Source organism: Chenopodium quinoa, unplaced genomic scaffold (assembly GCF_001683475.1).
Source record: "Chenopodium quinoa cultivar QQ74 unplaced genomic scaffold, ASM168347v1, whole genome shotgun sequence".
Classification (NCBI taxonomy): domain Eukaryota; kingdom Viridiplantae; phylum Streptophyta; class Magnoliopsida; order Caryophyllales; family Amaranthaceae; genus Chenopodium; species Chenopodium quinoa.
The window spans coordinates 1,002,769-1,024,235 of NW_018744062.1; the positions used below are offsets into that span (position 1 = coordinate 1,002,769).

At 32.9% G+C, this 21,467-nt stretch overlaps 4 protein-coding genes and 1 non-coding gene across 8 annotated transcripts; 3 read left to right on the top strand and 2 right to left on the bottom strand.

The window, feature by feature from the left end:
- Positions 1 to 855: 855 nt before the first annotated feature.
- LOC110690681 (40S ribosomal protein S10-3-like) lies at positions 856 to 3,282 on the bottom strand. The gene is made up of 5 exons (XM_021867540.1): positions 3,132 to 3,282; positions 2,956 to 3,004; positions 2,080 to 2,356; positions 1,835 to 1,970; positions 856 to 1,186 (listed from the first exon to the last, which is right to left on the bottom strand). The coding sequence occupies exons 1-5, from the start codon at positions 3,132 to 3,134 to the stop codon at positions 1,097 to 1,099; spliced, it is 555 nt and encodes a 184-aa protein (XP_021723232.1). The 5' UTR covers positions 3,135 to 3,282; the 3' UTR covers positions 856 to 1,096.
- A 1,715-nt stretch (positions 3,283 to 4,997) lies between these two features.
- Positions 4,998 to 5,462, top strand: LOC110690778 (E3 ubiquitin-protein ligase SDIR1-like). Its single transcript, XM_021867669.1, has one exon. The coding sequence runs from the start codon at positions 4,998 to 5,000 to the stop codon at positions 5,460 to 5,462; it is 465 nt and encodes a 154-aa protein (XP_021723361.1).
- A 640-nt stretch (positions 5,463 to 6,102) lies between these two features.
- On the top strand, positions 6,103 to 11,299 carry LOC110690682. 4 transcript variants are annotated; one of them, XM_021867543.1, is made up of 6 exons: positions 6,103 to 6,500; positions 8,434 to 8,655; positions 8,738 to 8,869; positions 9,463 to 9,930; positions 10,479 to 10,646; positions 10,728 to 10,816. In XM_021867543.1, the coding sequence occupies exons 2-5, from the start codon at positions 8,510 to 8,512 to the stop codon at positions 10,615 to 10,617; spliced, it is 885 nt and encodes a 294-aa protein (XP_021723235.1). In that variant the 5' UTR covers positions 6,103 to 6,500; positions 8,434 to 8,509; the 3' UTR covers positions 10,618 to 10,646; positions 10,728 to 10,816. The 4 variants fall into 4 exon arrangements, with proteins under 4 accessions (XP_021723235.1, XP_021723234.1, XP_021723233.1 ...); XM_021867542.1 differs by having other exon boundaries at positions 6,103 to 6,504; positions 10,479 to 11,299; XM_021867541.1 differs by having other exon boundaries at positions 10,479 to 11,299.
- A 1,586-nt stretch (positions 11,300 to 12,885) lies between these two features.
- LOC110690779 (aspartic acid-rich protein-like) lies at positions 12,886 to 13,504 on the top strand. Its single transcript, XM_021867670.1, has 2 exons — positions 12,886 to 13,395; positions 13,463 to 13,504. Exons 1-2 carry the CDS (start codon positions 12,886 to 12,888, stop codon positions 13,502 to 13,504), a joined length of 552 nt encoding a protein of 183 aa, XP_021723362.1.
- Positions 13,505 to 17,814: 4,310 nt separating this feature from the next.
- TRNAS-GCU lies at positions 17,815 to 17,896 on the bottom strand. The gene has a single exon. It is a non-coding gene; the product is annotated as a tRNA-Ser (tRNA).
- Between the last annotated feature and the right edge of the window lie 3,571 nt (positions 17,897 to 21,467).

The following is a 21,467-nucleotide window of genomic DNA, read 5'->3' on the forward strand; positions in this document are numbered from 1 at the left end:
AATCTGTCATTCTGGTTATAATCAATGCGGATCCTGCTCTTTATTAGTAGCTAAATTGTTCGATTTCGCTGACTTTCTGAGATAGTGTTTAAATTATGTTTAGAAGCCTTGGCTTGTGCTAATCTAATGAATTCTCTATCATTTAAGTCATTTCACTTTTCTTTATACTGTACTGTATTTTCAACATAGTAGTGAATACTATCAATTGCCATAATTTTTTAGTTTCAAAGTACAATGAAGTTGAGATTGGCCATAATCGTCTATGTTCGAAATTTAAGACCTGTATAAAACATGTGGAAGATGCTACAAAGTGTTTCTGATTTCCTAGAATCTTCATTTTGTTTACAAGTTCGTCCAACAAGCTAGTTCATCAGGTGCTAAAGCATGGGTGACTGCTGACTGGTAAAGGGTGGTCTAATGCTCAATCTCAAGGTCCATGTTTAGGTTGTGGGTTAAATACACAACCAATGCATTCCAAATAAAACATTCATTTCACCAAGAGCTTATAAATGTATAAAGACTAGGGATAACAGCAGATTAGTTAAAAACGCCTTCATAGCTTGAACTCTATTACATATGCACAAAGCACACATTTATGCAACACTTACTTTGCTCATTGCGTACCATCGAGATTAGGGATGGCAACAAATTAGCTAGACACAACTTCTAAGCTTGAACTCAACTACTTAAGCACACATTTATGCAACACATTGCTCATTGCGTACCTTATTTTCTTTCAATCCAGTTCATTGCATAACCTACTTTCTATTAGTCCAGTATGCCAGTTCACTAGTAACTTCTTTGGTAAGAGCGCAACACAAGGTAATGCATTAGAACATATTTAAGCCAGTGATCTGAACAAGAACAATCGAGTCTGTTTTAGTAGGAAGAAGGGTTTGGGTATTTCAATCAAAAAACAAATGCCAATAGTCAATATTACTACTAGCTCTTGTTGTAGTTACACTGAAAATAAAGACAAGGATACAAAACAAAGGCCACGCCCACTAAAAGCGCTTGAAATTGTACTCTTATAGCCTAATAAAGAAACCACTAAAACAATCCAGCCTGGGTGCCATACGTAAGCCTAGTCCTGATCCTAAGCAAAAGAACCTGAAGCACCGGGAGCACCAGGTGCACCGCCACCAAATCCTCCAGCTCCACGACCAAAGCCAGACCTCCTGCCACCCTGCATATTCAGAAACAAGCAAGTCAATATACAATGATAGTAGATGATTAAAAAAAATGGAACTAAATCTAGAGAGATAACTTCCTAACAGTATAAAGAATGGGATTTATAGTTTCATGAAGGATTCAAGTATAACGATATAAATAGATGACTTGCACCACTATTCTCTGGACTACAAAATACGTTGAGCTTAAAGCAAGCATATACTTTCAATCCATCATACACACACACACAGTATACCGTTAAGGTGCTAAAACTGCTAATGGACAATAGTTCATTTCACAACATTTCACGCTTCTTTCATTTAAAGAGCTCATTTTCCTTGTAGTTGACACAAGGGACATTTCAGCAAGTCAAAGCATTGAGGTAAAAACTGACCATACACACTTCATTTTAAACTCAATTCAATTAAACAAATATGGTCCAAAAAATAAAGATAGAAAAACTAATTCATTATTTGATTCATTCTGAAGCACAAAGAAACCATCAAAGTGAGTAATATTCCAAGAAGAGCATAATATTCAGTCACACAAAATAAAGAATATAAATGCAGAGAAAGCAATTAACCTAAAAGGTCTAGTACAACCAAAAGCTACGCAATTTTATTATGTGTTCAATATAGATAGTGGTGTGCTTCAAATCACTTACACTAAATGAAGGCTGGTAATCGGCTGGAGCTCCACCCTTCTCACCACCAAATTCACCAGGTGGACCACGGGGACCTGAACGGTATCCCTCACGGTCACCAAATCTTGGTCGGTCTCCTTCAAACCTGGGTGGGCCACTGTACAACAGACAGCAAACCATTCAACATTAAAAAAACTATCACACCTAACATGAAAACCCTTTGCTGCAAAGGGCATATTACAGATAAGCAACAAGTAATATCATACCGTGGGCGATCACCACCAGGACCCATGGGACGACCAGCAGGCTTTGTCTGCTTCTTCAAGGTAGCAGGAACAATTTCTGATGGCAAGTTGAGGTAAGTCCTCAAAAACTCAATACCATCATTCGTCAAGTACCAATAGTAGTGCATCCAGGCAAAGGTCTCACGGACATACTCCTTTGACTTAAAGCTCTGCATGAGCTTAATCACTTGCAGATTTGGGACATCGATGTCGGGGTGCTTTGCAAGATTGTAGTCCTTCTTAGCAAAGCATACACCCTCTGCATTTACAAGGCGGCAAATTCAACAAGGCATGTATAACATCAAGCATCATTTTCACACACCCAAAACTAAACAACATAAATATAACACTAATTCTGAAACAAAATCACCAATCTAACTCTGACGTTACGTATAATTGGCATCAGAAATCAATTAGGAATATAGTGAAATTAACCTAAATGTATCCAAAATTCACACCGCCAAGAAAATCAATTAGCAAGTATATACAAAATTAGCAACAAAATTCAATCTTGAAACTGCTATTAATTAATCCAATTAAGCTCAATTCACAAATCAAACCAAAGGATAATAATTTCTAACTGCCGTATAAGCATTCTATAGCCAATTAACAAATTATATACACATTTCCAGAACAATGTTCATTATAACCAAATTCCACTTACAAATATACTCATCAAAATTTCAAAGAAACAATAATTATCTACAAAATAATCAAGTAAAATTAAGCTATTAACACATACAAGCATACAAATTGATAGAAAATTAAACAATAACAGAACTAAAATTAACCCAAATTCACAAAATAATTTAGATTAAATCCATTCAAAAATTAATTAAGAAGGATAAAAAGACAGACCTTGGAAGAGGTACTTGCAGATCTCCTTACGATTCTTCTCTGGGATAATCTGGAAAAAAAAACAAAATCAAAAGCAGAAAATCAATATAACAGAAATTGGAAAATGATAAGATGATAGAAATTTGCAGAAAAATTAAGGTGAGGAGAGAGAAAGAGATGAAGAACAAAGAACAAACCATGGCTGCGCTTGAGATTGAAGAAGCGAAGAAGAAGAAACAGAGGCGTAATAAGACTCAAGCAGCAGTGTAAAAGGATCACCTTCAAAACCCTAATTTTGATTGCGGTTTTATTATGCCAAAATTATTCAGGGCCTTTTAGGATTGGGCTGGGCCTGGTTGTTTTGTGCTTGTAGTCTAATATTTGGGTCCAAAGTTTTTTTTTTTTTTTTTTTTTTTCGGTATTCAAGTCGGTTCACTCTTTGGACTAATCTGGATTCAAGGTTTAATTATGGGTGGTTAGGTTTTAGTCTTCCCTCAATTGTTGTTGCATGGGAATATGGGATCAAACATGCGGTTCGCTATGTTAAGTGTAGCCCCAATCACCATTGCACCAATAGCTAATTGGTTAGGTCCAAACATTATATGAAAAGATGACTATGAAGGGTACTTGAGATTTGAGAATAATGTAAGTAGGGTACTTGAGAATACATTGGATATTATATGAAAAGATAGTGATGTTAATATTTTATTATAAAATAAGAAACGTGAAAGGAAAATAAACTAACAAGAAATAGTAGTGGATTTGAGTGATGACTATGAGAGGATATAGAAAATTAATATTTGATGAAGGAGGTTAAAAAAAAAAGACGTATAACACTTTAAAAAAAGTTCTTAAAATAAAAGTGTAATACTAACATAACCAAAAGGGTAAAAGTAATTAACTGAAATCTTGTTAGATTAGTCTCGATTTCAGTTTTTAAATCAATGCAAGATTATCTCTCAATCTCAGTTACATATTTGAATTAATTTTAAGTCTAAACTAAAGAGTGATATGCTAAAAAGCCTAAATTAGATAAGTTGTAATAAATATGGAAAAACTTTGTTAAGAAAGAGGGTTTATTATAAACTTCGTTTTATTTTAACTTTTAAGGGTAATGGTCTGTTCTCTCCAGCTTAATTTCACTTCAGCTTCAATGAGTTCAATTCATATCCTACTTTCCTTCGTTATAAAATATTCAGTTCAATTCAACTCATTTCAGTAGATCAAAACAGGCCCTAAGACAAACTTAATTACCTAAAAAAAAAAAGGTAAGATAAACTTAATTACTCCTCTTTTTTATTAATGGGAAACTTAATTACTCTCTTGCCTTTTGGTTCAAGAAATTCACAAAATAAAACTGAGGCTAGCTTTTGGTTCAAGAAATTTACAAAAATAAGTTGATCGAGGCTTATAACAACTAACTCCTATACTGAATCGTATTATTTTGCAACCGACTAGTAAACAATATCATGCATCATATCATATCTTATCCAACACAAATTAGGAAACCAAGATCATAAATTTGACCTGGTAATAATTATTTTTTTTTGGTAGATAAGCTTCCTCTTAATTAATTTGCTAGCCAATATTCTCACCTTTTCTATATAAATAAGCTCTCTCCTATAATCCCCTTTTCAACTCTCAAATTCCAAAAAGCCAAAAAAAAAAAAAAAAAAACGAACATTGTTGATCATAATTCAACAATAATGGAAGAAGTAGCCGATAAGTCGTTCGAATTGCTCCATAAGTATGGCATCAAGATTTCTTGTGACCATAATATCGATGATAATAATGATACCAAACCCTCAAAAATCATCATCGAAGCTATTCTCATCTTTGAATATTATTATGAACCCATAATTTGTTATCGTACAAACGGTCGAAGATTGGTGAGTAAAAGAAAAATACCTATAATACACGATCATACATATAACCCTTTTTGCTCTTCATGTAGAGCAACTCTCTCTTACGATTTGTTTGTCTCTAACAAACAATTGCCTAAGAGCCAAGTGATGAAAAAGTTGAATAACATACGCGATAAGATATGGAACGTAGCTACGAGCATGGAACTAACCGATGGTATACACTATATATTTGAACTTCTTAATCATGGGATTGTTCGTTTTGGTCATGAGCGAGTTTGTGATGAAGAGGAGTTCGACGAGTGGACTAAAGATAGAGACGATGGTGATGCTGTGGAGGAGCAAGTACCATTAATCAAGGGGTTGGAAAGGGTTGATGTTGATCATGAAGATGGTAATAATGGTGAGCTCTTAGAAAGGGAGTGTGGTATATGTCTACAAAGTCTAAAGGTCGATAATAATGTTGCTAGGGCTAATGATGTTGGTGCTATAATAAAGTCTCTTGTGAAGTTGCCTAGCGGACATGTGTTTCATGAGACTTGTGTGCTTAGATGGCTCTATACAAATCATGTTTGTCCATTTTGTCGACTTGAGCTGTCTCAACATGACGGTAGTGATGATTCTGATGACGATAGTGATGATGATCCTGATGTCATTAGTGATTGATAATTTTGATGAATGAAACTAGTATGATTTAGGGTGTTGATTTATTTACAAAATAGGTGTTATATTTGTATCATTTATGGTGTTAATTTAGAAACAATTCATAATAGTGGATGAGCTTATTTTGTTAAGTGTTTCATTGTTTTTTTTTAAAAAAAAATGCTCAATTATTACGGATTAGAGGTGATAAAAAAATAAAATCAACATCGTGAATGTTTTTTTTCCGCCCTTAATCTTACACCAATTTTTATACAGAATACGAAGTACCTTTTTTTTTTAGGTAAGAAAAATGACAAAAAAAAAAAAAAAAATAGGAAACCTTCCACATGAGGAGAATTCCTAATGCATCTGAAAGAATAAGAATTAAACTAGAGTTAGGGCATGTTTAGCTTAATTTCAATTCAGTTAAGTTCAGCTTAGTTCCTAATTTCCTTCTTTCATAAAATATTCAGTTCAGCTCCAATTAGTTCAGTTCAGTTCAGTTCCAATATATTCAGTTCAGCTCAGTTCAGTAAATCAGAACAAACCCTTATTACAAAGTATAATGTCCATATTATTATTAAAGGCGTGTTCTAATTTATTAAATTGAATTGTTTATGAAAGAAGAAAAATAAAAACTAAATTGAACTAGTGTAATTGAAACTGAATGAACTGAAATGAAATTAAGTCGAAAAAAACAAACCCTAAATGACCCATATTTTCTTGCAACAAGTATTTTTTTTACATTTTTAGTTCTTTACCCATCTATAAGTCTATTGAACGTTCACGAATCACGATAATGCAACATACTTCGCTCAACTGTTGAAACTTGAAAGTGCAACCATGCAACAACAACTACAAACTCAAAACCAAATTCATCAACAAAAGAAGTTCAGAATTACCCAAAATTATTCCCAGAAATCCTAAATTAATTCCAAATTCGTCCGAAATTTTCAGTAAAATGGTGCCGAAGAAGTTCAAAATACCGTCGATTTCTTCCCAGAAAAGTGCCGTCAAATCGCAACCAGTTAGAAGTTTGTGGGTCGCTTTGCTTGCTGCAATGTTGGTATCTTTATTTCGTTATCCTTTGCTCAAGTTTTTAAATTTTGATGAATCTGGGATTTCTGAGTTTCTTGATGATTTTTGGAATTATGTTGTAAACCCAGTTTAATTATGATTTGATGCTATTCTTTAATTGCGAGAAGTTTCAATGTAACATTTTCGAGTAGGATTTAAGTTCAATTTCTTAAAGACTGTTGATTTTTTTTTGTTAATTTGATATGAAATGTTATACATGATTTTTAAACTTTGGTTTTTGCATTGATTGTATGATTTGTATCCATTGACAATTGTTGTTGCAATTTAACTGGAATCATGAACTTAAAGTGAGGATTTTAATGGAAGATTGAGGCAGGTTTTCTGAAAAAGATCGATATTTTGACTTCTTAGGTTGATGAATATTGCTAAAATTATTGATATGATGGAGTATTCCTTTGCATCACCTTTGAGTAGGGGTAGTGTTTGATGGTTTAATTGTTGTTGCAATTTAACTGGAAACATGAACTTATAGTGTTTGATGGTTTAATTCCGAATTTACATGATCGAGTTTTGATACCAGTGAGCCACATCCAATCATAGAAATTGGCCACTGCCCAGTTAGTTAGGCATTGGGTTAGACATTGCTTTCTTCAAAATTAGGACTTAGTCGAGAATACATTAAAATATACTATGACACAATATCTGTATGAATCAGCCTGCATTACTGAGTACAATATGGAAACTACTTTGTATGATACTACAAGTCGAATAGCTGAGATCTTCCTCAAAACTCAAGAGTTGCCTTTTGCGCCAATGCTTCTTCACCAATTGTACCACCACAGTGACACTTAAACCATCTCTACCTCCCGTATGCTAGCGTGGTTTGTGATTGCCTATCTCCTCTCCCTTCATTTTGGCCTACCACACAGCTTCCATTCTTCCTAATAGCCAAGAATTTTTGCGTTTGCAGCTTCAAACTGTACCTTTAGTAGTCGTGTATATTGGAGAAATTATCTGTTTTGATGTTCGTCTTTTCTGACCATTATGATGAGTTTGGGAGCAAACATTATGATACTCTTCCAGCATGATAGAAGGCAGAAAAAGGAATCTCTGCAGATTATTATGAGTTTATCGTTATGTCACCTTATGACTTTTGTGTCTTCCAAACATACAAGGCCACCATTGAAAACTTTTGCATACTAAACTTCTATATTCTTGTGTAAGCAAAGTTGAGGTTTTATCTGCAGCCAAATGTCCAGACTTAATTTTATTAAGGCTCAATGCTCTTTTATTCAAGGTTTTTGACCCTATATTTCTGTTTCATCTCACTGCCTATTTATGGTCGACAAATTGTCGGTAATCTTACTTCATGGTTGAAATTGGTAGAGCCAACGAAAACATCCAAACTACTAATGCTAGTGTTTTTTTGTTTCAGTTTCCTTTTGGTTTTTCGATGATGCAGTCAAGTTTTGGGTGAGGATTGCCTCAGAATTTACTGTAATCCCTAACCCTCATTTCCACTCTGTGCTTAAGGCCTTAAGCCAATAATTGGTTTGATTTTAGGATGGAACATTATGTGGTATCACTGTGCTCTTGTGCTTATAGTGATCGCATCTGTATGCTTGGTTTATTAGCTGTGAATTCAGCCTATTGCTGTAGTAGTTGTTAAAAATTTGTGAAATGTGAATTATAACATATTATTCAAAAAATTTGGTGGTTCTCATGTTCAAAAGATTATGAGTTAAAATTGATTTCAAATATGAGATGTCTTTATGGATAACTGCTACGTAAAGTCGTTTGCCTGAATGTTACCTTGTGAATTAATTTTGTGTTCATTGTTGATCTCCCATAAGATTTTCTAGGTCAGTTACAACTGAAGTTTAAGGTTTATAACTTTAAACATGAATATGTTCTCATTTTGTTGTGCTCATTTCTATCTTAACATGCTAATCTGTAGGAGGAAAAAAATCTATGATCTGATTTGGAAGACCCTTCTGATATGAAGTAGATTGCTATTACCTGCAACATCAGTGATGAACACTTCTATGGATGGTATATTGGAGGCAGAGGAGCTGTCAACTTCTATAGATGGATTGAGTGATTCTGAGTTCTCTTCACAGGATTCTGCGGATGATGAATTTTACAGTGAAGCAGGCTCCCAAACCAAATTGCAATTCAGGTTATGTATTCCAATATGCAAAAGTTGGGGAATTTTGAATAAACTCACAATGACTAAACAGCATGTGATCTTTCTATTGCAGGAGTGTTGTCTTTAAGGCTTGTTGGAATGATGAAATGGGTGTGGCTGAGATCATGAAACACAAGGGCAATTTGTTGAAATCAATGGGGATTAATCGTAATGGCAAGATATATCTTTCAATTGAAGAGACTCTGTAAGTTATCTGGTGACCTTTTTTGGCCCTGTCTTTTTTATCGTTGTATTTCCCTTACCTTAACAATGATGCTGCAAGGAATCAATATGATGCATACCTTTTTTTCTTTTTTCTTTTTTTTTTCACTGCTTTGCCAAATGCCAAGTGGATTTTGTGCATGCCTTTTGATTTGTTGCCTTCTATTCTATGAGATTGTTTTGCTAAATAATCTTAGACCCTCTGACAACTGAAGTTTGTCAATGATTTAAGGTATACTTTTCGGGTCTGAGACTGAGTACCATGTGTACTCTGCTAACTGTTTATTATCGAATCTTAATGTTAATCAATGATTTGTTTAGATCAACGTTGGAAGCTTCTTTTATTAGAATGCCTTTAGTTGCACTAAAAGGAGCTCTTTTGCAGTCACTGAAACATAATGAAACTACTTTTTGGACGAGTCTTTTTTCTTTTTTTTCTTTTTTTTTCCCTGATAAATTTTATCCAGCCGATGTTTTGGAAAAGCTATCGACACATCAGATATTTATGGAATTGTCCACATTAAAGATGTTTACCTTTATCTGTTTTAGTCTCTGATTAAGTGTTCAATATGATAGGTTTTTAGTACAAATAGGGGCATTGCTTCTTGTTGATGATCAAAATACTGCACTTTCTTTAAGAGAGATCTATCCGAAAGTTGAAGAAGACAAGAGTGGTTGCAGTTGGGAAGGTTTCAAAATATATCAGCATCTTAAGTCTCTTGGCTACATTTTAGGGAGGCTTGGCACTCCATGGAGCCTGAAGAGCGTAAAGAGTTGCACACTGGTTCCTGATAATACATCCGAAAATGATAATTCAACACAAATTCTAGTTGCTGGGACTTCCATTGTTCAATCATTGAAAAATTTGCAACTTAAGGAAGCAGGTCCTTATTCTGAAGATGATCTTCTAAATAGTGTTAAGATGACATTTTCTGAAAAATCAAGATTTGTTGTCCATTTACCTGTTTATGAAGTTTATCTTCCAAACAGCCAGTTCAAGAAGACATGTCCTGGAGATCCAAATTTTGTTGTCTATCCTTCCAGGTAAATGCTTCTGGAAAATAATCCTATTTTCTTTTCATAGCTGGAAATTTTGCAAATTTTATCATCGAGTCGAATGAAATTTCAGAAAGTGTCAAGCTTTGCAAAATCCTAGCACACACTTGTCTAAAATAACAGATGAGACTTATATCCTGAGTGTTATAGAACATAGAAAGCATGCAATATCTCAAATTTGTGAGGATCGTGAGGAAATATTGCATGTGGTCAAGTCAGTCAGAGAATTTGGGATATCATCATATCAGAGGAGCATAATTATTTTTTGACATGCTATTATGATGTAAGTTTCTGCTAGGAACTGACATGGCATGATTGCATGACATTAAGTAATCTAACTGTGGTATTATAGAGCGTGTTTGATGTACGAAAAACCAAGAAATAGTGTTATAAACTTATAAATGATAAATATGTTACGCTCCAGTCTCCTAGTCAATATCTCATTTGAAGCACTGCTCTGTATTTTAGATAAATATAGTAGGGTGTTTTTTTTCCAAATGTATGCATGTAAATTAATTTGATATTGTGTCGTTCAGTGGCCATCCACCTTCACTATCTGATATCAAAGAACTGGAGAGACAAAGCAATGGATTTCCTTTCAAAATTGGTCATGTAGATGATGGACGAGTTAGTTTGTTCTCCTTTGACAAAATGGAGCTTCCTGTCTTATCGTGATTGCATGAATTATAGTTTCTAAGCACAAGGTACAGGGAATGGACAAAGACTTTTTTGCATTAATTTTGTGATCTCAAAAAATTTCCCTTTTTTTTTATAATGTATTGCAGAAGCCTGGGTGGAATCCACAAGCATCTCTGTCATTCAGTGATAGTTTTTAGGTTTTGGTTGAGCTGTGTTAGTGGTTTGGTTTGGGCGCTGTAGTGGTGGCTGCGGAGAGGAGAGATCTAGTGGGGGTGGCGAGGCGGCATGGTGATGGCAGGCTGAAAGCAGTGATGTGTGGAGTGTTGGTGGTGGCTTGCAGTTGTGGTCAGATGCATGGAATGGTGGCGACAAGTTAGCAGCTATGATCAAATGGGTTGCTACTTGCTAGTGGTAGGGTGGATGTCTTTGCTGTGAATAGCAATTCACTTCTCCTTATGAAAGCCTAACAATACAATTGAGATCGTCTAGTACAGAGTCAAGATGTTGATACTTGGTGATAAATTATAAAGGATCTTTTTCTTTTTACCAAGTGTGAATTACCAAACCTATTTCTTTCTTTTTTTCCCCTTTTGGCAGTGGGAAATCTTTAATACTACTTGTAATTTCTCAAGTTTATTAATGTAATTAATCAATGAAGATTATGGTTTGTACTCACTTGATTACATATTCTAATAGCATAATGATCAAAGGGTGATCACAAGCTATCACACTTAAATACCAATTTGGCATATGATATGAACTCTCCGACAAATTATATAGCATAATGATCAAAGGGTGATCACAAGCTATCATGACTCAAGTTTATGAGTAGACCTGATCTTATCGAACCCGATTTGAACACCCGAATTGACAACATATTATCTGTGTCACGAGAGAAAAAATACCTTCGTTTTTTTAAAAATAAAGTGTTACGGAGTACACTGTACACTTTAATCATTACATTTATTTTTACAGATAATTGTGACATATTTTGAACTAATTAATTAACTAAATACGGAGTATAAAACGTTGTAAGTGGGATACTTGGGATATTATTATATGAAATGATATTGTGTGAAGTTACTCCGTATATAAAAAGTAAAAATGTAAGGTGAAAATAAATAATAAAAGTAATTGTGGGTTTGAGTGGCGAGTATAAGAGATAGGATATTAATATTTAAATGAAATAGCTTTCCTAAAAAAAGAATTGTTACACTTACAAAAATGTTGTAAAATAAAAGTTTAATACTCTAAAAAAACGAAGGTAGTAAAAGTAATTGTTTAAAATCTTTGTATGGATTTTACTTTTGAAATCAATACAAAATTACCTCTCAAACCCATTACATATTTGAGTTATTTTTTAGTCTTAATAAACGAGTGATATGCAAAATTAGGTAGGTTGTAAAAAATAAATTTTGTTAAGAAAAAGGTTTATTATAAACTTTTGAAGTTTTTTTTTTTTTTTTTTATCCATTGGTAAGTATATAAACAAAGAAACAATCAAGCTAAGTTTATCAGAAAAATAGCAGAAATTTCATAGTCGATATATTTTAACAAAAACACAACATAAAATGTAAGGGAGAAACAAAAGGCAGATATGATCAGTTAATTATTCTCTTTTTTTTTTACAGGAAATTTAAAGTAATTACACTCTTGCCTTGCCCTGCCCTGCCTTGCCTTGCCTTTTGGTTCAAGAAATTCACAAAAATTTTATCTTTAACATCATATCATATGTTATCCAACGCAATTTAGGAACTAAGATCATAAATTTGGTAAGTAATTTATTTATTAAGATAAGCTTCCTCCTAAATTCTTCTATACATATATATATATATAGGTCTCCTCTAATCCCCTTTACAATATACACAATAGAAGTACGTACAACTCTCAAATTATTTTTTTTAAAATAAGTTGTTGTTCGAAGGTTAGTTCGTTCTTGATCATCATACAACAATGGAAGGAGTCATAGTCGATAAGTCGTTCGAATTGCTCCAAAAATATGGCATCAAGATTTCTTGTGACCATGACAATGATAGTAATGATACTATACCCCCAAAAATTATCGTCAAAGTTATTCTCATCTTTGATATTTATTATGAACCCATAATTTGTTATCGTACAAACGGTCGACGATTGTTGAGTAAAAGAAAGATACATATACCACCTAATTACGATCATCCTTTTAACCCTTTTTGCTCTTCATGTAGGGCATCTCTATGTTATAGTATGTATGTCACTAGTAAATACATACCTAAGAGCCCATTGATGAAAAAATTGAATGAATTACGCGATAAGATATGGAACATGGCTACGAGCATGGAGCTAATTGATGGTCGTGTTATTGAACTTCTGGATCATGGGATTGTTCGTTTTGGTCATGAGCGAGTTTGTAATGAAGAGGAGTTCGACGAGTGGACTAAAGATGGAAACGATGGTGATGTTGTGGAGGAGGAAGTATCATTAATCAAGGGGTTGGAAAGGGTTGATATTGATCATGGGGATGGTAATAATGGTGAGCTCTTGGAAAGGGAGTGTGGTATATGTCTACAAAGTCTAAAGGTTGATGATAATGTTGCTAGGGCTATTGATAGTGGTGCTATAACAAAGTCTCTTGTGAAGTTGCCTTGCAAACATGTGTTTCATGAGACTTGTGTGCTTAGATGGTTTCATACAAAAAAAAAACATGTTTGCCCATTTTGCCGGTTTGACTTGTCTCAGCTTGACGCTAGTGATGATTCTGATGATGATAGTGATGATGATTTTGATGACATTAATGATGATTCTGATGATGATAGTGATGATGATTTTGATGACGTTAATAATGATTTTGATGATGATTTTGATGACGTTAATGATGATTCTGATGATGATGATTCTGAAGAATTCTGGTGACGAAGTGACGATGATTCTGATGATGGTATGATTTAGGGTGTTTGTATGATTTAGGTTGTTGTTTTTGATAATTTAGGAAAATGTTCATAATATGATGTATTTTTTGTAAGTGTTTCAATGTCAGCATAAAATACTTAACTGTTATTGTTACGGATTTACGGAGTAAGGGTAAATACAAGTTAATCTCTGGGATAAACAAAATTTGTTTATCACATGGCAATTTTGTAAATAATAAATCAACTACTTCCCTTCCTTATAAAAAGTGGGAGAATACTCTTATGAATAGTGCATTAACATTTATATCCTTAAAAATGTTATTTTACATATTTATGTTCATTGAATTCAAAAGCCTTAAAATTGTCTCTTGAATCACCAAAATTGATTAATTGATTGTGTTTATTTAAATGTTTAAAGCAATTTTAGACTCGCCATTTTTTTACAAAGTATTCCCTCCGTCCCAAAAAGAACGACCCATTTGGCCAAAATTTTGTCCCAAAAAGAATGACCCATTTGCATTAAAACACCACCAATTTGCAACAATATTTGTGCAAAATTAGCTTCCCTATATAAAAATTTGATTTTTCATGTTATTTTATTACTTTCTCTCTCTATTTTTTTTACAAACCTCATGTAAATTTATCTTTCCAATATACTTTTACTTCTTTTTACTTAAGTTCCTTAATACTCACGTAATCAACCCAAATGGGTCGTTCTTTTTGGGACGGAGGGAGTATATAATTATTACTATGCAAATTAATATAATAAAATATCGTGCAAATATGCATAAGGTATGCTAATTATATCCTTTTTTATTTTGCCTCCATTAATGTTAATTGTTTTTTTTTTTAAAGAAATTTGGCTTTTATTAATGTTAGTTGTTTATATAAAAAAAATATTTAGAAAAATATGCGGGTAATTTTGCTTCTAATGCAGACATTTTTGCCTCTAAAAAAAATTTGTTTACATATATTATATCAATGTAACAAAAAAAAAAAAAAAAGCTTTCCGAACAAGACTAACTATAGCGCGCAACGCACGCGTTAGCCACCCTAGTTATCAATAAAAAGTGGATCCTACATTGATGATAACTGGATGAAGTTGTTGATTTATTTACCAAAAGGGCATGTGATAAACAAATTTTATTTGTCACGGAGATTAACTGGGGCTCCCTCACGGAGTAATCAAAAATGGGTTTTTTTTTTTGCTCTTACTCTCACACCCATTTGTATGCAGAGCACCATATTTGTCAATTCACAAAATAAAATAAAAATATAGTTTTTTTTTTAAAAAAAAAAACAATTTTACCCATCTACTGAACGTTACCATAAGAATGTTGCCATAGGAATGCAATACACCTCACTCAACTGTTGAAACTGCAACAATGCAACAGCAACTGCAAACTCAAAACCAAATTCATCAACAAAAAATTCCATGGAAATTAAAAATCAAAACCAAAAATTTTCTTCTCAATTTCAACCTTAATTGTAACTCACACAATTCACCATTCTCTCTCCTCCTCAATCTTAAATTCCCAAATTTTCATCTCTTTCTTTGCTCAGATTATCAATCTTTTTCGTCATCAAACCCTAAATTAAAACCCAAATTTCTCCGATTTTTCAGTAAATTACTACCAAAGAAGTTCAAAAATACCCAAAATTATTCCCAGAAATCCTCTATTAAATCCAAATTCCTCCGATTTTTCAGTAAATTAGTGCCAAAGAAGTTCAAAATTCCGTCAATTTCTTCCCAGAAAAATGCCGTCAAATTGCAACCAGTCAAAAGTTTGCGGGTCGCTTTGCTTGCTGCAATGTTGGTATCTTTATTTCGTTATCCTTTGCTCAAGTTTTTAGATTTTGATGAATCTGGGATTTCTGAGTTTCTTGATTATTTTTGCAATTTAGTTGTAAATTCAATGTAGTACCCTTATTAATGTTTGATAATGATTTAATGTTGTTCTTTAAGTTGTTGGCGAATTTGGAGTAGTGTGATATATATGAGAAGTTTCAATGTAACATTTTCTGAGTTGGGTTTAAGATCAATTCTTTAGTTTCTTATAGACTGTTGATTTTTTTTGTTAATCTGAAATGAAATGTTAGACATGATTTATAAACTATGGTTTTTGCATTGATTGTATGATTTGTATCCCATTGATAATTGTTGTTTGCTAATTAATGGAAGATTGAGGAGGCATGTTTTCTGGAAAAGATTGACATTGCATTTGACTTAGGTTGATGGATATTGCAAAATTATTGATATAGAGTATTCCCTTGCATCACCTTTGGGTAGGGTTGGTGTTTGATGGTTAAATTCCGAGTATCCGAGATCGAATTTCGATACCGGTGAGCCACGTCCTATACTCAGTTAGTGACCTATCATAGAAATTGGCCACTGCCCAGTTAGTTAAGTTTTGGGTTAGACATTGCTTTCTTCAAAAATGGGACATAGGCGAGAATACATTGAGATATATGACACAATATCTATATGAACCTGCCTGCATTGCTGAGAACAACATGGAAATTATGATACTACAAGCCAAATAGCTTAGGATCTTCCTCAAAACTCAGGAGTTGCCTTTTGCGCCGTTGGTTCTTCACCAATAGTACCACCACAGCGCCACTTACTCCATCTTTGCCTCCGCATGCTAGCATGGTTTGTGACTGCCTTTCTCCTCTACCTTCATTTTGGCCTACCACGCGGCTTCCCTTCTTCCCAAAAGCCAAAACTTTTCTCATTTGCAGCTTCGAAGTGTACTTTGAATAGTCGTGTATGTTGGAAAATTAACTATGATTTTCTGACCATTAGGATGCTTTTGCGAGCAAACATTATGATACTCATCCAGCATGATAGAAAGCAGTGACCTTATGTGTCTTCCAAACCTACAATGACCACCATTGAAAACTTTTGCATACTAAACTCCCATATGCTTGTGTAAGCAAAGTTGAGGTTTTTATCTGCAGCCAAATGTCAAGACATAATATAATTAAGGTTCAATTCTCTTTTATTCAAGGCTTTTATTTTTTTTTTTTATTTTTTTTTTTTTTGGTTTCCGATTATGCTTGCAAGTTTTTGTAGTGGATTGCCAACCCTCACTCCCCCTCTGAGCTTAAGCCAATAATAGTTTTGATTTTATAATTTCAAATTGATTGGCTAAGTTATTTTTGGGCTAGGTTCAGTAGTCTAACGCCAACATATGTATGCTAATGTATCACATATTTACTGATGTATTCGTGTTGATCCTGTTGCTAATCACCCTTTTAATCATATCAACGAGGCCAAGCAAAGTGAATTGTTTGAAGGATGGCTGAGATCTTCTCCCTATGGGTTTAAATCTTTAAATATCAAGCCACATACACGTCGAGTTCTTCTGCCTATACTTTAGTATCCTACCAAGGTTACAGTGACCACATTTTTCATTGTGAAAGGTTCAGCCAAAGTAGTACATCGGTGTCTTGACTTGTAAGAGTTTGTAACTGCATTATATGAATGGGGTCATCAGACAAGAAAAAGAGTTATTATGAGCTTGATTACATTGGATTTGTGGAGAAAGTTTGAAGAATGACTAAACTATTGCAGCACCCTTTGGTTGAAAGTAACAAGCATATGGACCACTTATTTGAGAACCTTAATGTGTTAAGTGATGATGTTTTGACCCTTTTTGAGTGCTATAATCAGTCAGATTTGAAGCAAATGAACTATTGAAGCATACTGTAATCAATCAGTTGATCACCTGTCTCATACTATGTCTCATTATCTCTGATCTTACCCTCAACAGCATCATCTATGTTCACCAATAATATTATACTCTGGGTCCTAGACTCCTAGGTTTGTGTCTTGACTATGTCTCATACGTAGTAATTTGAAGGGATACAAGACGGAATATATTTAATGCAAGTAGGGACAGATAATCATGACTCCCAACGTAGAGGTGGCAATTAGGTCATTTATATTGGTTCCGAGTCATCACATATTGAGTTTTGAGCTATGTCCAAAAGGATTGAATCACGTCTAGTCAAGTTTAGATTGATTTTGGTTTCAAGTCGGCTCTAGTGTCAATCTGGCTTTTAGGATCAAAAAATGATTACTATTATAGTATACACTATGATTGTCGAGTCAATTAAAAGTAGGTCAGATCTCTAGTCAAATGATTTCTTGTCGGGTTGGATATTTCAAGTAGTGATCAATCTTACTAGGCCTACTCTTAAGAATCTTAACAAGTTGTGTGTGCAGTGTGCACCTACAATCCCAAAAAAAAAGTTGGATTATACAAGTAAACTGGAAAGGCCCAACTGTATTTGCAAAAGTTGGTAAAAGCAGAAAAAGAGAAAAAGGTCTTTAAAAAAACGTCGCCTGAGAGATTCGAACTCTCGCGGGGAAACCCCATATACTCAGCAGGCACACGCCTTAACCACTCGACCAAAGCGACTTCTTGATAAAAGTTGTATTTTAAAATTATTTATTTCTTATGAAGTACCTCATTTTGTTTTGGAATGTGTTTGAGATAGTTCATGAACAACTTACATTGTCTACTAGGCTAGTAGGAATTCAGAATTCAAGCTTATGCTTAGTTTATGTAGTTTAATCACTTTTTTTATGTATATACTCACAAAATTGTTAGAGTTATTAGATTTATTTAGAAAAACAATAGAGATATGAAATAAATATGTTCTCTTCATCTTTAAGAAATAATTTTCAATTAAAAAAAAACAGCCTAGTTCAAGCCTTTTCTGCTCACTATAAAATTTATAAGTTTAAAAAAGAAATATAATGTAAAATTATACGTAAAATAATATCAGTTTAATAAAATTAATTTCAATTCAACAAAAATAAGGTGAAGATAACATAGTCGTACTAAATATATATTATTAAGGTGCATATAAATAATATTAATCGATATTGGCTAAGAATGCTAAGATGGAAAGAAGTGTGATATATTATATGATTTATATCCATGAGGTTTAGTGTTCGATCTTAAATGAGACTAATATTCTGCAACAAATGAAGTATTGAAATGAATCTAGCAAAAATAATTTTGTAAATTTTTCTCTTTAAAATTGTCTCATTTCCTCTTTTTTTTTTAAGAAAAATAAAATAAAATCAAGAGTCAGTCTTCACAATTTTATGCTGAGTACAAATTAATGCGGTCTATGTGGAGTAAACAGCAATAGTCCTATATAAAATAAACCTTAAGAGGTGGAGGAAATCAGATGATACTCTCTTAATTCCTTTTTATTTGCCCCATATAATAGTGAAAATTTTAACATACACTCATTGCCATAATAGCATATTCACTTCGTTATAATATGACAACATAATAATATTGATGAGAGTGAATGTCGTCGGTCTAAGCTTACAAGAGCAAATGATAAAACATGCTACCTCTATTTCTAAATGAAATAGATTATAAATTCATAGTCATGTAAACTGATATCTAAAAAGAAAATCAAACTAAAAAAAAAAAAACGCACAATATAAAGAAACGGAAGGAGTATTAATTTTAATGCCGAAGGTACCTAAAGATTTGAAAAGCTAAAAGCCGTCTCAAATTCCGAATGGCGTCAAGCTCAAGTGAGTTGTACATAAAATCCAAAGACTATGTAAAAACATCTTAAAACAATTTTTGAAATTTAGCACGAAGTGGGTCCCACTTATTAGAACAGGATCATACTACTTCAACTGGGGCCCACTAACACTTTCGTCTACAATCAGAATATACCTTTGCACGCGTGCTACCGCGCGTGAGGGTACATATAATATCATTATAAAAACATTAATTTAGTAAAATGTGGGGTCTACCATACTTATTTTGGACCGTCGATTGATTATCTTTCTTCTTCATCCAACGGCTGATATTAAGAGTCAAAGACCTCTTCGATGGGTTTCTTTGACTAAATATACTGATAATGAGTGATGAAAATAGAAATAAAAAAACATATGCTTTTTATAATTTTTTTCTTTATTTTTTGGATTTGCCTTTTCACATACTATAGTTTATTTATTTATTTATTTATATTTTATTTAATTATTTTAATTAAGTTTATATCTCCGACCTTTGACTGGATTGTCACTTCAATCAAGGTGCTTTTCTTTGAAAAATTTAGACACCTACTTAATTGACATAATTGGCCATCGATCTCACTATTTTTATTCTAATTTCATCCAATTTCTTTGATTGTCTAAAATGAGCTTCGTGTCCTTATGAGGATTACTAGATTGTCATCGGTAATTCATACCGTAATACTCCTTCCGTCCTATCTTAATTTTATTAGTAACCGTTTTAATCATATAAAGTATTCCGTAACTTTTTTTTATTAAACTTTTTAAATGTAATATGAAGTACTTTTTATGTCTTACTCTACATTTTTATTAGTAACGCTCTAATTGTATGGAATATATCTTTGATTAGAATTTTTATGAAATCTTGGAAAATTTTGTGAATGTCATTTGTGTAACAAGTAAGGAAAAAACAATGAGCTGAGGTAATAATTAAATACAATTATGTTGAATTCAACAATACGTGAAAGGTGAGAGTGACATTATTCATGCATGAATACATGATTTTTTTTTGACAAAAATGAATACATGATTTTGTATAAATTTAGACTAGTAAAAACTACTTGTAAGGTGTATGTCATGTAATAATGGCATGATACATACTTTATAAGTTTGTATATGATCTAAGAATTAAGAGCACGTACCAAAAAAATTTAATAATTTAGACTAGTAAAAACTAATTGTTACACTTGTCATCTTTTATTATTCAAATTATGAAATTATAAGTTGATGTGCTCCATGATTGATAAATACTCCGAATATGACTAGATAATATTTACACTGGTTATTATATTTGATAACTATACGGATTCAAATGGAAGGTGATGAACAGTCAACATCAAAAGTATTATAATTTATAACACCGGGAAGTTTTTGGATTAATCGATTTTGTAACTACATACCCAAAAAATGGAAGAGAAGGTTTGAGTTGATCATTCCAATTATAACAATAATATTTATGCTTCAAATGACTATATTAATTACTAGACAACAAAAATATTTGACAATGAAAGCAACTTAAATAAATAGAACTAATAGATCTTAAAATTCAAATGTTAATCACGTCTTTAGACCATTCAAAACGAAACATATTCAACTCGGTGTAAATCCATTTAACCCTTTAAACTCCTTAGAATTCCTTAAATGATGATGGGGATGTTACTCAAGTACAAAGATCACTTAAAAAAAAGTTATGTAATATGTTATATAAACAACTAAATATGTTATATTTGAACATAACTTAAATCTTCAACTTCAATCTTGTTGCTTGTAACACTTTATAGCTTAACACAATCTGTCAAAATAGGGAATGTGACTTTCACAATCTATTTTAGTTTTTGTATAGATAAATAAAGAATCCCATACATATATTGATCTTAGCTTTTCGAATCCAACTTAAATTCAATACCAAGTATAATGAATTGAATGAACCAGATCATTAATAACACTAGAGACGAGTGCATAAAACCCATAAAAGAGGAATGACACTATCAAAATATAGTCAAAGGAACTTGCTAGTTATTATCAATTTATCATGCATCAATTTTACTAATGATAATACCATAAAATACAACAACTATTCAAAGAAGCAACGTTAGGGTATTAGGAATTTATCGTCACAATGTTATTCATGTGCACTACTACGATCCAAATTCGCTTATGCTGCTCTCAATTTTACCCAATTTGTCTCATACGTTAGCCATTACACAAAAGCTCAAGATTGATAAGTTAGGAAAATTGATTTTTTGGCACACCTATTTGAAAGAAGCTAGATGTAAACCATGCTCTCACAACAAGTGATCCAAAATAATTTTCCATGTTTTAGTTTGTTATTACCGATCTAGGAAGGTTACTAAGGACCCGTTCTCATACGTTGAAATTAAGTTAAGTTCAGTTAAGTTCAGCTCAATTCAGTTCAATTCAGTTCAGCTCAGCTCCTAATT